Source organism: Lathyrus oleraceus, chromosome 5 (genome assembly GCF_024323335.1).
Source record: "Lathyrus oleraceus cultivar Zhongwan6 chromosome 5, CAAS_Psat_ZW6_1.0, whole genome shotgun sequence".
Taxonomy (NCBI): domain Eukaryota; kingdom Viridiplantae; phylum Streptophyta; class Magnoliopsida; order Fabales; family Fabaceae; genus Lathyrus; species Lathyrus oleraceus.
Genome location: NC_066583.1, coordinates 121,637,690 through 121,655,787, shown reverse-complemented (window position 1 = coordinate 121,655,787; position 18,098 = coordinate 121,637,690). Strand labels below are relative to the sequence as shown.

Sequence of the window (18,098 nt, the reverse complement as noted above, 5' to 3'; positions counted from 1 at the left end):
ATCTTCCTTTCCTCTTTCTGCATACCCTTCAGGCTGCGTCATCAAGATTGTTTAATCTAGATCGTCATACAAGAAGACGGTATTCACATACATTTGTTCAAGTTCTAGGTTGAACTTTTCCACCATGGCTAACAACATTCTAATATTTGATAAAATAAGTTGTTTGAAATAATCATGTAAATCAAACAAATAGTATGTAGTTGAATAAGTAAAGAAAACGAAATCATAGTAAAGAAATGATTTAAGTACAATAGAAATAAATAAACAGCGGAAATATAAAGAGACAAGGGTTGAAATAATTTCATCAAATATTTATAGAGGTTTTGCCTAACCATTTGGCCTACTCCTCTCCCAAAGAATTTCCACTATAGATATGAGTTTTTCATATGTTATGCCCACAAATCTTCTTACAATCAAACTGTAATCTTACGCTGGCTATCCTCAAAACCAAACACAAGATTTTACACCAGACTAATCTTGGAACCAAGTGAGAGCTTTTACATCAAGCTAAATTCATGAACCAAACAAATATTTCCACAGATAATTCATGAACCAAATGATAGCTTTTACATTAGGAGAAACTCATGAACCAAATGGATATTTTTACAAACAATCTCATGAACCAAATGAGAGTTTTACACCGGGCAAAACTCATGAACCAAACACATATTGTCGGACAATCTCGCAAACCAAACAAGAGCTTTTATTGTCTAAGCTTACAAACTAAATAATACTTTCTCACAAAAGATCAGCTCTTTTTGGGTAAATTACAAAAATACCTCAAACACCAAAAAACATAAGATATTCCTCACTGGTATTTTTCACTTTCAAAGCACTAAGGCATTTTAGTGAAAAATAAATAAATGAGAAGGGGGAGAGTAAATAGTGGTAAAAATATGTTTTCTGTTGTGTTTTGAAAGTGAGGAGAAGCCCTCTATTTATAGGTAAAAGAATTGGCTCAAATAGGAAAATGATCCACGGGCCTATAAATGTCATAATCGATTACACCATAAGGTTAATCGATTAAGCGCTTTAAAAATACGACAACCCTAATTCAAAACAAGGAAAACCTATAATGACTAGTGTCTTAATCGATTAAGGGTGTTCTTAATCGGTTAAGAAGCTTTATGCCTTGCTCTAATCAATTGGCTAAATGTAGAAACAAGTGACTATTTTATATATATAATATTGAGGATATTCCAACTGCACTCTCCAATGGGTTTATTCTCCGTCTATATAAAGAGGTATTGGAAGCTTGGAAAACCATCGATTCATGAATAATAACATTGCAAAACGCTCATACGTGAGAAAGAAAAAGAAAAGTGTTTTCAGTCATAGTAAAACTATATTACGTTCATACACTTACACTTTTATTAAATATATTTATTAAGTGTAATATTTGATTATAAATTATGTATCTGCTTATTTTTAGAAGCATCTTATAAATATAACTTGTACTATTAACCTTTGGTTAAGTTCTTTGAGAGATTGGGGTATAGTCAGAATTCTCAAGAAGTCTTTGATAAGTTATAATTGAATTTGTAATCAATTCTTTTATTAGTGTATTAAGTACTTATTGAGAAAGAGAAATAACTCTGGCGGGTGGACTGGATGTAACTTAGTTAGCAGCGAACCAGTATAAAAATAATTGTGTCTTCTATCATTGTTGAATATTTTCTAGTTGTGTTCTTGAGTTAGGAAAAAGTTTTAATTTAGAAACCCAATTCAAACCCCCATCTATTATGTTTCTTAAACCTCCAGTCGTTTCTATCCCGATTGATGTGAAAGTGTCAACTTATGGGGCTCATGCATCTCCGCCTTCGTCTTCTCGTAGAAGACAAGTGTCACCTACTAAGGCACCTGAGGGGTTTGAAGGAGTCTCATCTGATTTATCGCTGCTACCTCTATATTCTGACCATGCCGCTAGACATGTCTGAGTTAGAGAGGTAAAATTCAATTGTATTCATTCTTTGAAAAACATATTTGTTATAATATTTGAAGTTTCTGTCGATGATTTATTTTTTATAGGACCATGATGCTTTAAAATGCACCAATCATGACCGAAAGATTACAGGTCTGCTGTAGCCTACTGAGCAGTGGTTTTAGGATGTAATGTAACTATATGGGTTGACAAACTTGTGCATGATCAATTGTGTTATAGTTAACCATGTTATGTTGTTCGCGTTTGTAGAGAGACTACACTCAGAGATGTCATATTTTCATCTTCCACACGGTGAGATATCCATCACACTAGACGATGTCTCATGTCTGCTGCATCTTCCGATCAGGAGGGAGACTATTATACCATAACATGATTAACATATATGACATGGTGGATATGATGGTAGACTATATGGGAGATGATCTAGTAAATGCCATTTAGGAATTCGAATCTACCAGAAGATGTCATGCTAGGTTTTGATTCCTGGAGATATTGTATACACAATAACTACATGCGACATAACATACCACTGGTGATGATGAACAGGTTATGCAACATAGATCATACGCTCTGAGAGCACACCTCTTATATTTGGTTGGCACATTCATTTTTATGGACAAGAGTGCCACTTATGTGGATGTGGTATACCTGAGATACTTCGCTGACTTGGAACAAATTCATGAGTACAACTAGGGGGTTGCTTGTTTGGTCTACATGTACTTCAAGTTAGCTAAAGGTTGTATGTGGAAGACCAAACAAATGACAGGCAACATCACACAATTGACGATAATATTTTTACATCTTTTAGTGTTTGTGTTTCATTTTCATAACACTTTTTCTACGACATCACTAATGATTCATATTTCCCATATGCCATATGCTTCTGCATTCACCCCACTCAAAGGGAATTAGGCGACATAGCCATATAGAGTGTATATTAACTGTATGGTAGCAGAGGATATGCATTTTCATATGTACGTCGATCACTGTGATACATGTCCCTTGGAAGACATAATCTTCTAATATGGAGGGTTGACTTGCAGTTCACGTCTGATGTATCCTCACCTTCCCGAGTGTGTCATGCAGCAATTTAGCTACATTTAGTTTATTCCTAGTGACCCCTCAGAGTTTGCTCATCCCGTTATGACACAAAGATATGTAGATGCCATATTTGATGATTACCTTAATCACTAGGTACCGAATGAGGAATGAAGTACCATAGTTGCTAGCGAATAGAATGCTGCACACGACTAAATCCAATGGTATTTCATGGTGTCACATCCTTATATAATATCAGATTCTCCAAGAGATCCACCTAAGCTAGCTCATTAGAATATGCTAGAGGAGGAATAAGTTAGGACAAATCATGTTGGTGATGTGTTGCCTAAATGTTGGCGTATAATGGATATTACGCAGATCGATATAGATAAAAGTCTTTTTAAAAGGCTCTTAGGCGAGGGACATTCTAGATGCCATCATAAAGGAGGCACAAGAGGCACTGTAGTACATGAGACAATATACGAACAAAGGGGCCCGAGTCCTTCATATGTAGTAGTATATAATATTTGTATTTTATTTTGATTTCATTATCTACGAATTTATTCATTTATATATGTCATTTTCATATCATTTGACTAATGTATGGGTTAATTTATATAAAATTGAATATGATAGTATAACTATAATGCATCGTCAATTAAATTAGTACACCTCTAAAGCAAAGTCAAAATTACGATCTAGTGAGAATTTGGAGATGCATCTTCGATTTTTGTCTATTATGATTTCAAAAATGCATCTTCGTATCAATTTATGTCAAAATGAGGGCGTTTCAGTGAGGAATTTATATGGTGTGTATGAGGAAACATATGGAGTGAGACTCACTTGGAGCGTGTTTTAGTGTGTTGAAGGTGAGTTTGGAAATGAATTTTTAAATTCAGAGGAACATTTTCGAATTTCCTTATGGTATTTTCCCACCACTTAAAGTGGAATATCAAATGAGAAAAATATGATATACATTAACAATATAAATAAATTTTACACTATCAACGAATTACAATAATGTATTTCGTAAAGTAAAATTGTAATTTTTAAAGTATTAATATAACATGACTAAATAATATATTCTCAATGAATGTTAACGTAAAACTATTTTATATTGTATAACCATTAAACTCGTAAACAAATCCCTCCTTTTCAATTTAAAAAAATAATAATTTCACAACGGGAGGAAAGAGAAATTCTTCTTTTGTAATTTTGGTAATGAAACCGGGCTAAAATCCCCACCATTTCCAATTTCACTATACACTATAGACAGTGATCTCCACAGCGAGAGAGTCTTCACTTTCCTTTCTTCACTCTTCTTATTTCATCTTCCCGCGCTCTACCCAAAAATGGGGGCAGAGCCACACCATTCCAGAAGCTTAATCAACAAAATCTACGCTCCAATGGCAAACGAGTTCCCCTTTGCAACCCCTCTTCCGTCTCTCCGAACAAACGAACTTCAACTCGTATTCTTCTCTCTCTATCTCTATCCCCAATTCCCCAATTTCCACTATCTTTTATTTTCGCATTTCTAATCACACTTTACTACTAATTTCACAACAGGTGCGATGCGTTTTACGAATGCTGCAAGGGTTTTCGTCTTCCTTATTCTCATGGGATCATACTGAAAACCGTTTTCGTATCAATAGCGGAGTCTACGTGACGCATTTGTCCTTGAAGAGTCTACATTCACTCCTCAATCAATTCATTCACGCTGCAACGTGTCTTCAACTCGTGGAGATTACAATCAAGAGGATTGAAACTGCTCTGCCGAGACCTCCTCCCACTTTGAAAGCGTTTGTTACTTCTGCTTCGGCGTGGCTTAAGGTTTTTTTTTTTTTTTTTTTTTTTGCAATTCCATATAAGATCTGTCTTTATCCAGTTTTCTATCAAAATTTTCTCTTTTATTGATTAAATTGAGTTGAATTTTGGTGATGCAGCGGTTACGGAATATTGCATTGAAGGAGGAAGTGTCTACAAGCAATGCAGATGGCATATCCACTCCAACTTTGTTAGGGTTCAAAAATTCTTTATCAAGGTTTCTTTATTTTTTTCTTTTAAAATCTAGCACACTTAAGATTTTATTCGTGTCTATTCTAGTGGGTGTTGCTTTGAGGATGTTGGGTTGGATTTGGATGTGTGGTAATACTAAGATTAGAAATGACAATATTAGAGAGAGTGTTGGGATAACACCTATAGTAGAAAAGATGGTGGAAAATAGACTTAGGTGGTTTGGGTATGTAGAGAGAAGACTTATAGATTATGTGGTAAGGAGAGCAGATCAGATGGAGAAGAGTCAAACAACTAAAGATAGAGGAAGACCTAGAAAAGTTATAAGAGCAGCCGTTAAGAAAGATCTCGAGATTAACAATTTGGATAAAAACATGGTCCTGAATAGAACATTATGACGAAAGTTGATCTATGATATGAAGCAGACCCCACTTAATGAGATAAGACTTGGTTGATGGTTGGTATTCTAGTGGGTTTCCATTTATTGTCTCACTGCAATTTGTTTTTTTGGGAAAACTAGCTTAGATTTGGATTAGTTCTCCTAAGGTAAAAACTTAGGTGCATTTGTTATGTGTTTTTTGTGTGGTTCTTCACTTATAATGCACTTTTTGTGGTTATAACAAACTATGAGGAAATCATTGGTAAATATGAATATTTAAGTGAATACCAACTCGAAAAGCATCTAAATATACGAACCTAAGTTTTGTTTTTTACCTTCAAATTATAATTGTCTCCGAAGTTAATTTATTTCGGCGATTGCGAGTTTGTGACAGTATCTGATGTTCATTTGTTGGCTTTTAGTCTTTGCTCGGGTGCTGAGTTCCTATTGCTATTAGTTCATGAGGCCATCCCTGATGTATATTTCGAGTTTGGGGCATCTGTACCTGCAGCAGACTTGGCTGTTCATGTTCTTGACTATCTTCATAAGAAGCTTGAAGAAATGTGTCTTGTACAAGGTGGTGAGGTCGTGAATCTTTTTCGTGCAGCACATTATGCATTTTTACACATTTTTCTTGGTTCATGATGTTGAGTTTTTAAAACCTTATACTGATCACAGGAGGAGGCTTATCTTATGGTGCTTTACATGTATGTGGGAAGCTTGTTGCCATATATTGAGGGTCTTGATTCCTGGCTTTTTGACGGAATACTTGATGATCCTTCTGATGAGGTAATCATTAATGAGTCTCTCAATTGCTAGGGGATGAAGAAGTTGTTTTTCAATGTCGTGCTAAAACTGTCATATAAATGCCCGTGTTATATTGTTTAACAAAAACATACTTTCATTTTTTTTTCATTTGGTGCAAAAATGTTTTTACTAAAGATTGTCTTTCTGACCTGCTGTATTCTTCTAGTGGTTTTGTTGGATTTGTATAGCTTGAAAGTCACTTAAGGGAATCATTTGCATGCATATTTTTTAATGTAGATAGTCTAAAATAACTTTTAGCTCATATTGATACTGCAATTTCTTTTGTTTGTGGTTTATACCCATACTGGTTAAGAGCATATTGGGTTTTAGTTAATCTTTACACAAAAATGCATTTTAGCAAACAAACAACTTTCTGTAGCGTGATCATTATAAAGTTTTTAAAACTTAAAATAAGCTAATCTAGATACACAATAAAATGTTGTATTTATTATGTCATCTATCTCTTCAGATGTTCTTTTTTGCTAATAAAGAAGTCTCAGTTGCTGAGGCTGAGTTCTGGGAGAAGAGTTATCTAATAAAAAAGCTACAACATGGTAAGTTAGATACCGAGTTGTCCTCCACAAATTATGCTGGCGATTCCATGTCAGCATCAAATGAGAAGAAAGAAACAGGCATGAGGGGTTCCATCTCTTTGTCTAGTACAATTAAAGGAAAAGGGCAAAGCATTAGAGACTGTCCAGCTTGTCCTTTGTTTATTAAGGAATTAGCTAAGTCAATTGTTTCTGCTGGAAAATCTTTGCAGCTGATGCGCCATGTCCCGAATTCCTTAGCAGTATGTAGCAAAGGAAGTAGTTGTAAGTTTGGAAGTACCAAATCATTAAACAATGGTTTGCCTCCTTCTCATAGAGTGGCCGGGCTAACGCTGTCAGAAATTTTTTCTGTATCACTAGCTGGACTTATTGGCCATGGTGACCATGTTTGTAAATACTTTTGGCAAGATGATTGGCACGAATCTGTTTCTGTTTCTTCTTTTGTATCTAATTTAAATTTAAATGTGGAAAAATCAGACAATGAAAACTTAACTGCTCCACCATACTTGGAGAAGATTTGGTATAAGTTTTTGATTGATACATTATTTCAAAAAGGATCAGCTGGTTTGAAGCCAAAATATGAAGACATAAATAGTGACAATGGAGATTCAGCAGGGAATAAAGTTGTTAAAGACGAATTGTTTCTCTTGAGATCATGCTTACGAAATCCAGTGGTTACTGTTTGTCGCAAAACAATTGGAAACAATGAGGATGCCTTGAAAACATTGAATTTATCTCGAAAATTCTGCTTGCCTTCTTTAAATGATGAGGGTTTAAGAAAGGCTATATTTGGTGGAGAAAGTACACCGTTTTCTGATAGTGAAGGAACAAACTATACTTTTGGTTTTCAGTATGATGAATCCAAATACACTCACTTACAAGATAAGAGAAGGCTGTTAGAAAAGCTGTTTCCTTTTCCCACCATATTGCCTTCAGTTCAGGTATTTCTACTTAGTAACCTGAACAGCTTTTGATGAAGTATGCAGTACATTAGTGTGATAAACAAATATTTAATTGAAACAGGATGATCTTCCTGTGTCAGAGCTCTTGCCTTTCCAGAGAAACAGCACTCTTCCTTCAAGAGTTCTTCACTGGGTGCAAAATGTTGACCTAAGAACAACTCCACTACCTCTGGTTATTATGCAGTACTGTTTAACTGCCTACATTCAGAAACAGGTGAATAAAGATAAACCATCTGACAATTCCAGGATTAACACTATGATAATATTATATTTGCTTTATTTTGAATAGAACAGGTAGATTATATTGGAGTGAATATGTTGTTAAAGTTGATGAATGAATGGAGGTTGATGGATGAGCTTGCAGTGTTGCGAGCTATATACTTGTTAGGTTCAGGTATTTGCATATTATATTTTGTTGTGTTCTATATGGATGCAGTTGATACACTCTGAGACACAGTCACACACAACAACATAGAACAAACACGAGTCACATAAATTTTCCCCTATACTACTCCGTAACAATTTATAGGCAAAAAAAGTAATATTTCACGCTTATTAAGAAAGTTTAAATTTGTGTCTTTTTTGAAGTATGTTTTATGGAAAGATGTAAAAACAGTTTTGATTGGTTGTTGTTTATGTAAAAGATGAGAAAAACCAAATTAAATGTAATTTGCATTTAATTTTACTTTGGAAAAGATGCATTTTTTAGAAAAAGCTGCTAAAATGAAATAAAGTTGATGTTTTTTGCTTTAAAATTTGTTACAAGAAAAATGAGTGTTTTTTTTGCTTATAAACCGTTACGGAGGAAGTATATTGTTTGATGTGCTATCCCTCGACCATTATTTTGTTTTGATGCATGATCAGGTTTTAAATTGAATATGTAATAATTACCTTTGTGTTATTCAATTTTAGCTTCTTGCAAATCAAACGAATCCATAGTATATTGTGCATCATATTTTTTTAATAACATTATGTTGGCTAAGAGACCTATCATATTGGCATCTGTGTTCAGTTTCTTACTTTCTTGCAAATCAAATGGACCCATAATATATTGTACTTCAAAATATTGTGCAACTTTAGGTTGGGTAGGAGGCATATTGGTATACTATCAATATCTTATGTATTGACATTTTTTCTTGTGCAGGTGATTTGCTACAACACTTTTCAACTGTAATTTTTGATAAGTTGGATAAGCGTGAAACATGGGATGATGATTTTGAATTAAACACAATATTACAGGTAGAGTTTCTTGATTTTGCTTGATTGTGTACTTTGGTATACTTTTGGCTGTTATTAGAATTTGGGTTAGCCTATTCTTAACCCAAAAGCTAGCTCAAGAGATGGGGATTATGCAAGTCCTATAAATACTTTATTGGCCATACCTCCTGTTAAAATGGAATCTCAACACCCTCACACCTGAGGTTGGATATCTGGACCGTTAAGTTTGTTGGATGGGACATCTATAGGTTGCCCAATATTTGGTCTAGGATAGGCATTATACCATCTTAAAATTTGGGTTAAACCTAACCTGCGTTGCAAAGGTATGGGTACGTACCCGGTACCCGGTACGTGTATTGGTACAGAATACGGCATTTTAAAAAGAACAAGGTACGGGTGCGCAAGTATAAATCCATATGTACTCCGATTTTTCTCAGCAGAAGATGAAGAACTTGGTTGTGCAAGGAGTTTCAATGCAATGGATTGAAGTTTAGGGATTGAAGATCCATAAGTTATCCACCATTCCTTTGGTTTCAAGATCCACCGATCTTGCAACAAATCAAATTGGCCAAACTCTACATCAACACTTGAAAAACCCATTAAAAAAAAGCCTAAAGCTATACCATTAGACGAAAAATATTGAGTTTGTGTACCCAATATGTACCCGCTGGAGTACCGACTTAAAAAAAAAGGTACGGTGTCAATACGTACCATACGAGTACCGTACGTGTATCGGTACCCGGTACCGGTACTTTGCCTAACATGGAGTAGCCGTGCTTCACAGAACCTAACTCAATTTTCAAAGTTGGCTCAAGAGGTGGGGATTGCTCAAGACTTGTAAGAACTACTATACCCCCATTGATTAGTAAAGTTGGACCAGAAAATTACTTCTAAGTTCTAGTTTCTTGTATCAAATTATATGTAAATTTATTCCCAAGTTTGATGATTAAAGGAATGGATCATAATTCAAATGCTTCATAGTTTGCTGGCTAGCTGGGTATGGATAGAGTATATTTATAGTGTGTAAGAAAATTAGACAACCTCAGCACCCAATTTATGTTTGGACAATTTTTCATTAAGATAAGTGACATTTTACCGACAATTTATTCCCCATGCATGTGTGACTTTGTCTAATAGAACCACTGTTCCATGACAAAGAACAACTACCACAGGACATTGCACACTGATAGAAAATTTGAAATTATATCATAATACTTGTGTCTTTCTTAGAGTAACTTAGTATATATTAGATTATCCCTAGGATTGTGAGTCTAGTTTTTGTCATGACTCAAGACTAGTTTCCTTGTTTAATTAGAATCACGAATCTAGTATTAGCGTGGAAAATGGTTACTACTAAGATTTATATAATGTTATAAAACAATAACCACAGCTCAAACTCTATATTGTTTCTCTTTCTTCATTTTTTATTATATAAAACCCTATAACTTCTATATGGAATCAAGCAGCGCCATCCTCCATGACTTGGATTGTCACTTTTCTGTTGTCTGATGATAGGATCCCAATTTTGTAACATGGGCCCAAAGAGTGATGTGGGATGGTATAGGGAAGGCTGAGGTTAGTAGGTTGCCTAGCTTACAGTTTGTTATAAGTAGTGAGAAGGGAATAAAGGGGATTCATGTTAGCTTTCTGTTAGAAAAAGGGTAAAGGGCAGAGAAATCTTTCTCCGAGGAGCCATAGACTCTGGGTCAGTTTAGTAGAGTCTCTCTCGATCCTGAATTTACATCAATACAGTTTCTTTTTTCAACTTTAATTGTTCTCTGTTCTATAGTCCGAGATCTCTAAAATCTTAAAATCAACTCTATGATTCTGTTTTATCAGGCTTGCACAAATTTTCGCCACTCTTTTTTTCTCAAGTTCTTTGTCATGGTTTTTTTTTCTGCTTATCATTTCCACAATCTATCTCAAAAACCTTAGATCAATTTGTTTCACTACAGTGTATCCTCTTTCTAGCAGCCTTCAGATATATAGCAGATGAAATCTGCCCTTGGCTATTACATATGCAAATTGGACCTAATGGGTTGATTTGAAGAAGTTTTAATCCTTGTTTGAAATTTGTTTGCAAGGAAGTTTGCGTCAATGATTAATTATTCCAAAGAAGTCTCCTCTTTCATGGTCATACAGTGTCCCAACTAGCTCCTCAAGTTGATAATTATTCCAACTATCTTGTTGGGTTTTCTTTCCAACAAGGTCATCTCTTTGATGTCTCCAACCTCCCTGAGTTGCCTTGCCTACAATGTTTTGTGGGGTACATATTATGTATCTTATCAAGGGTTTATTTGTAACAAGCTTTAGCGTTAAGGGGAATAAATAGTAATTAATAATATCTTAAATTACCTCTTAGGACTAGTAATTGGTTTCCATATTTCCTTTACACTTCATGATTTGTTTCCTTAGTTAATTAGGATTAGGATTTATGAGCCTAGAATTCGCATAAATAAGTTTTAGTGCTTAGTATTTTGTATATATTAAATAGTGATTTATGAGTCTTCTATTAGAATAAATACGGTTTAATCTATGATGCATAGGTACGGGTATGATGCCCGGTGCGGGTACCGGTACGGGTTACGGCATTTAAAGAAAATCAAGGTACGGGTACGTTAATAAAAAAAATAAGTTTTCTATAAAATGTATGAGTAAATAATTAAATTGTTAGGTTCGCAACAAAACATCATTATAAAAGATTAAAAAAATAAAAAATAATGTTAAAGATGCAATAACGAAGAAACAAAAATACATAAATATACTATATATTGATATTTGAGAAAATCACAAATTTCACTCGATATCGAATAATAAAGAAAAATGAATTACCACGAGTATGGTACGTGTACCCGGTACCGGTATTTTACCATTTTAAAAGTACCCATGCTTCAGAGGGTTTAGTGCTAAGTAATTTTGTTGAAGTTGTATTTGTGTTGGAGTTCTACATTGCTTAGGTTCCTGGGCGGTTGGATGTATAAATATGTTGGGGCAACCTCATCCTTTGAGCTAGCTTTTGGAATGAGATCCAAGTCTATTTAACATGATATCAGAGCCGGGTTAAGGCTACAATGTTGGAGTTGGACCCTGACCCATGGCAGGTGTGAGAGTGTGTGTTGAAGTTATGTTTGGACAACATCATTTGAGTTAGCTTTTGGGATGAGATCCAAACCCATTTAACAAATTTATATAATAAAACAATAATCACAATTATCAGCTTTTTCTGTTTCTTCTCTTTCCTCCTTCCTCATCAAAAACCTTATATCGTAAACATGTTAATTGTCTAATTATAGATTTTACTTCCTCTAGTTTCTGTCATATGATTTTGAGTGGTCATATTTGGTTGTGTTGCTTTACTGAGCATGTTTATGGTTCTTACTTCTTATATTCTATAATTTTTCTTTAATGGTCCTAATCTTTCTCTATTATAACTGCACACATGTTGCTGTCTACTAGTTTGGAATTTATTAGAGTCCTATAATATTTTGATTCAAATTTTGCCTTGCATTCAAAATTAAACCACACGGAACCATTTCCTTTTATAACGGTTTGTTCTCCTAGAATTTCTTGTCACAGCATTCCGGAGTTAAAACAAGATAAATCAGTACAAAAGAGTTCTGTTTTATATTTGGTACATATTAAAAGTGAAACAGAACCCGGCTGACAGAGTTGTCCACATATAGTGTCCGACAATGTCTCGGATAGGATTATCTCCAATAGAGGAACGTATGAGAAACCAAAAAAAGAAGAAACTGTACTGGACAGTACATAAAACAAATAGTGATGCATTTGATTTTACAAAAAATGGTAGAACCAAACAAACAAAACAGAACAGGCTGTCCTGTTCCGTTCTAACCATGTACCAAATGCCTACCTATATAAAGCCCATTTGTTATTGATATTATTCAAGACATGTTGAATCAGTGGAATTTTTGAGGGAGGCTGTTTCTCACAAATAACTATTGAATGTTTTGAAAATAGATTATGGAAATATTAATTGTGGTGACTACCTCCTATAATGGTTTCGCAAAGTGGTAGTGAATAAATGATTGTGATCATGTGCTATGTAGGACTATTGTGTTGTATAAACTGAAAGAAACTGGCAATATTATAACTATGGACTCTGTTGTGTGCATGGGTTTATTATTAGAAACTAGCAATATTATCACAACAGACTCTGTTGTATGCATGGGTTTATTTCATAACTCCTTTGATTTTTAAAGCCATTTTCTATTCATAATCTATCGGTGCATATTAATTACAGGAATCAATCAGAAATTCTGCTGATTGTATGCTGTTAAGTGCTCCGGATTCATTGGTGGTGTCACTAACCAAAAATATTGTTGAGAGTAATGTCAATAACTTCGGGATTAACGGCCTTGATATGCTAAAATTCACATATAAGGTCATTCTTCCGTAAATTTATTATCCTTTCTGTCTAACTCTTCTTTATTAAGAATATTGGTTTCCATAGATAATTTTTTGCGCAAAGATTACTAAAAATTTGGAACTGGCAGGTACCTTGGCCTCTTGAACTCATTGCAAACACAGAGGCAATTAAGAAGTACAACCAGGTATCTGACATGTTTGTACAATCCTTTGTTTCTTTCTTAGCCTATTAGTTCTAATCTTCTATCGGATGATGATGTTTCTTCGTGCTCTCTGGTTGGTTCTATTTGCCTATGTTGATCTTCTCCTTTATATATATTCACATGTATATTAGGTTATGCGGTTTTTGCTGAAGGTCAAGCGTGCAAAATTTGTTTTAGATAAAGTGCGGAGATGGATGTGGAAGGTGACTCTTTATATTACTCCCGACTTCTCTTCAGTGGAGTATGTCCTCCCTCAGCTACATTTTCCTTAATTCTTGATACTTACTCTGACGTTTGAAACTGCAATCATCCTTTGCAGGGTAGGGGGTCTACAACCAATAACAAAAAACGTCATTGGTTAGTGGAGCAGAAACTCCTTCATTTTGTGGATGCTTTTCACCAATATGTGATGGATCGGGTATGTACATTGCTTTAAGATAAGTACAAAAAGTAATTTCTCTAATAGAAGATCTACTAATACTATAGTAATTTCTATCATAAATGCAAATAATATAGTAGGGATAGCTATTATTAATACTGACCCTTTTTGCTAGATTTTGGAGGGAGAAGGGGAGAATATAAATATATCATTGGGCTACGGAACCTTCACATTAGTCATACACTCCTACTTATATGGTTCAGCATATTGGCAACGGAACCTAAGTGTTTTACCTGTCACTACAATTTTTATGCAGGTATATCACAGTGCATGGCGTGAACTATGTGAAGGTATGACTGTGGCCAAGTCTCTGGATGAGGTCATTGAAGCCCATGAGGCTTATATTTTGTCGATTCAGCGGCAGTGCTTTGTGGTTCCTGATAAACTGGTGATTTATCGTGTCTCATAATTTGAAATCTTGTGTTCTTGTATCTTGTTTTGACTGTTGTATTTATGACGGAGCAAAGCTTGAGTAGTTTCAAACTTCTTTATTGTGTTCAGGGGGCTTTGATTGCCAGCCGCGTTAATATCATTCTTGGTTTAGCTTTAGACTTCTATACCATACAACAGACATTAAAAAGTGGCGGAGCTGTTTCTGCAATAAAGACAAAGTGTGAGATGGAAGTCGATCGAATAGAGAAACAGTTTGATGATTGCATTGCATTCCTACTTAGGGTATTCTTCTTCAGAATTTATTCTAAAGTTCTAATTACGCTGCTACTTTGTGACGCTAGCTCTACGTTATGGTCTGGATGAAAATAATGAATTTTCTTATGAAGATGCTGTGAAATTGAAGGGAAAATGATTAATAACCAATAGAAAGCCTCGACTTGAGGAGTTGATAACACAATAATTAGGGGTAGAGAAAGAATAAGATGAACACTGAGTGAAACCATTGAGAATATTTTTTTTTACGTTGGCTATTTGAATAGTTAGTTTTTAGGGTTTAGGAGAAGTTTAGATCTGAATTGTCTACTTTAAAATACTTATCTATATGTGAGTACATGAATGTGTAATGTTTATCTTGGCTTTTTTCAGGTTTTATCGTTCAAACTAAATGTAGGGCATTTCCCTCATTTGGCTGATTTAGTCACCAGAATTAACTACAACTATTTCTATATGTCTGCTAATGGGAATTAATGACCAATTCCGGTCCTGGAAGTATTACTTCAAGATTGGAGAAAGCCACCGGGTAAAACTGTTGGATTTAAGGTGAATCGTTTTGAGATTTATCTCAATATCAGAACAGTTCTATGCCTGCTTTGATATTGTGCAGCATTCTTAGAGAATGTCACACGTGATTGGCCTTTGAGCTCACCGAAGAGCGAAAAAGATTGAAGGTTGTTTGTTGCCTGTGCTGGTAATTGCAGGATGCATTAGTGCACAGCGTAAGTTGTATAGAGTGTTGTCTATTTTTCTTACATGATACAAAATCCTATTCCTTGTATATGATTGTGAAAGCCTATGCTAATTTATTTCCTTCCTTTTTAACTTTTGCACAGTGTTATCTGTGGGATTGGACTTCATAATTTTTTAATGACAAATATTAGTAATATGTGTGCAATCAAATTTGCGATCTCCTTAGTACGAGCTTGATTTTAGATTCCCTTCAAAAGTAGTAAGAGCTTGATTTTGCGACTTCATGAATCCGAGTTCAAATCTCATATTAGGCAGCTGTAAAATTACTATTATTAATAATAAAATTTCCTTTTGTATTTATTTTATAATTTTTTTCCCAGCAACTCATTGTTTATTTGGTACACCTACATACTCCTAACAACGTGACACTAAATGATAGTACTATACACTTTAAAAAAGTTTATCGAATCTTTATACTCATGAAAATCTATGCTTACAAAGGAGAGGTGAATGTGGTCGAGTAAGCTAGTGTTGTACTTGTAAACTTTGGTTTCTAGTTGATGAACCAGCTATGACTGTCTAGTGCTATTCACACAGATGACCCAGAAGACAGAAGACGTATTACAAACTGTTGATGGGCATGGTAGTTGGCTGCATGTAAAACAAAAAAAGTGGTCCAGTGTAGCATTCACAAGGGCATCCTCAAAAACATTGATCGAACAAAAACAAGCCACTAGTGAAAATGTTGATCCCAACTATACACAAGAGATACAAGAGATTGTAGACGGCAATGAGAAGAAATTCCCAATATGTATGACAATGGTGGAATAACTGTTGGCCATCACAATTATACAAAACTGTAATTTAACCCTAAACCCATAGACACATGTGAAAGGCAAGAAAAGGTGGATTTGAGAGGGATGGTAGGTTAGCAGTTGGTTCTACTTAGTTTGTACCGTATTGTTAAGGTTATTCCCTGATGGCTTTGACACAGTAGGCAATCTCCTGAAAAAGTTGTTTTGAAAAGGGCTTCTCGAGAAAAGGGTATTCACTTTACTCTCCAAAGATTCCACTTTTCTCATCTCTTTTTCGCCTTTCCTTTCGTCCTTTTACTGTCCCTCGGGGTTCCCCAATACTCAAATCATTTTAAACAAGACTTTTAACTCCTTCTTCCATTTTAATTAAAATTTTAAAATAAAAAAATAAAAAAAAACAATTTTTTAATGAGAAACGACACTTAAAAAGGAAGAGTGAAAGCTCTGTTTCTGAAGAGAGTAGAAGCAAAGCATATACTATCTCTCTTTATCTGCAACAATATATAAGACATCCTTTGTAAACAGAGTTTCAGAATGAGAATGTCTCACACCAACAACATCTCATCAACTCACCAAGTGGTTTCCATTTCTGTATTACATTCAATCTAACCCCAATCCAAACAACACTGTACTAAGAAATTCTTCTGGTTTACTACCTAGCAGGAATCACAATGTCATCATCCTCTTCATCAATGCCAATGTATCCCCAACAACAACAACCTCCTCCTTTTGATGAAGTCACACAACAATCCCACAATGGTGCATCACATCATGACTCCATTGGTCCTGTAATTGGAGTTCTTGTAGTGATAATTGTGTTGGGAATAATTGCTGTAATGATTGGAAGACTTTGCTCAGGAAGAAGAATCATGGGTCATGGACAATATGATATTGAAAGCTGGGCAGAGAGAAAATGTTCTACTTGTATCGATGGAAGAATTAACCTTTCAATACCTACGAGGGTCACTGAACCCAACACCTCACTTCCTGCAACGCCCATCAATACTACTCATCATCAAGCAGAGCAATCTTCGTCTCAAAACTCACCACCTAACACTTGATTTAGTTTCTTTCCATGACCAGTATAATGTCCGACACTAATATAACATTGATCAGGATTAGTGTCAATATTGTGTCTGGTGTCAGGGTAATGTTCGGCTCCTATGTTATTAGTTTTAAATTTTGTTGTATTTAGTTTTCTAGTCCAATTGAATCATCCTTATGATTATGATTAAAGTGAGTGTTTTGCTGCAGAGGATATTAGTAGTACAATTATTCTGATATACTGTAACTTTTAAGAATGTGATTGTTGCAGAATGGCAAAAGAAAGAAACAAAAGAAAATGAGAGTTAATAATAAATTGGTAGTAATAGTACTTGAAAGAGAGAGAAAATAAAGCATCTTGGAAGTTGGAACTTTGAAGTGTGCAAATACTGTTTGAGGAAAAAAGATGCGTGCTAAAGAAGGGAGGAGCCCACACCTCGTCTGTTGTCTTGTGTTCTGTCTAACAAAATCTGCCATACTCTCCAATCACAATAATGTTATGCAACAACTGGTCACTCATTCAGTGCTTACTTTTTGTTGCTATGTAATATTAGATCTAAAACTCTAGTAAAAGTTAATTACACTATTTAAGTTACTTATACTAGGTTAATTAATTACACTAACAGTTTTATCCAACTCATCTGTATAAAACTAATTTTATAAGGTTGAATTAGACTCGATCATAATTTTTAACATGATACAATCTCGTTTAAAATTCGATCATAACTTAATCATTTTTCCGCCCCCGTGTATTGAAATTAAAATCAACCAACACATACTTATCTTTTTACGAACTATAAATCTCTGATTTTCTTATTGCACAATAAGAATACGTAGACACGAGATTTTTAAACCTTGACCGAATTCAATAATTAAAAAATTTCTTTTTTCTCTTTTCTTTTATAATTAATTTATCTTTTTCATAAATCTTTTAAATAA

At 34.6% G+C, this 18,098-nt stretch overlaps 2 protein-coding genes across 2 annotated transcripts; both read left to right on the top strand.

Annotated features, from left to right (window-relative positions):
• The first annotated feature begins 4,181 nt into the window (after positions 1–4,181).
• LOC127088185 (uncharacterized) lies at positions 4,182–15,528 on the top strand. The gene is given in 17 exon segments (XM_051029104.1): positions 4,182–4,449; positions 4,547–4,810; positions 4,924–5,021; positions 5,795–5,957; positions 6,051–6,161; positions 6,649–7,671; positions 7,754–7,906; positions 7,987–8,086; positions 8,837–8,931; positions 13,175–13,315; positions 13,428–13,484; positions 13,634–13,705; positions 13,822–13,920; positions 14,198–14,329; positions 14,443–14,616; positions 14,980–15,073; positions 15,076–15,528. Coding segments are annotated over 17 exon segments (2,955 nt in total). The 5' UTR covers positions 4,182–4,332; the 3' UTR covers positions 15,138–15,528.
• A 1,032-nt stretch (positions 15,529–16,560) lies between these two features.
• On the top strand, positions 16,561–17,758 carry LOC127088186 (uncharacterized). The gene has a single exon (XM_051029105.1). It carries the CDS (start codon positions 16,787–16,789, stop codon positions 17,174–17,176), a length of 390 nt encoding a protein of 129 aa, XP_050885062.1. The 5' UTR covers positions 16,561–16,786; the 3' UTR covers positions 17,177–17,758.
• Positions 17,759–18,098: the final 340 nt, after the last annotated feature.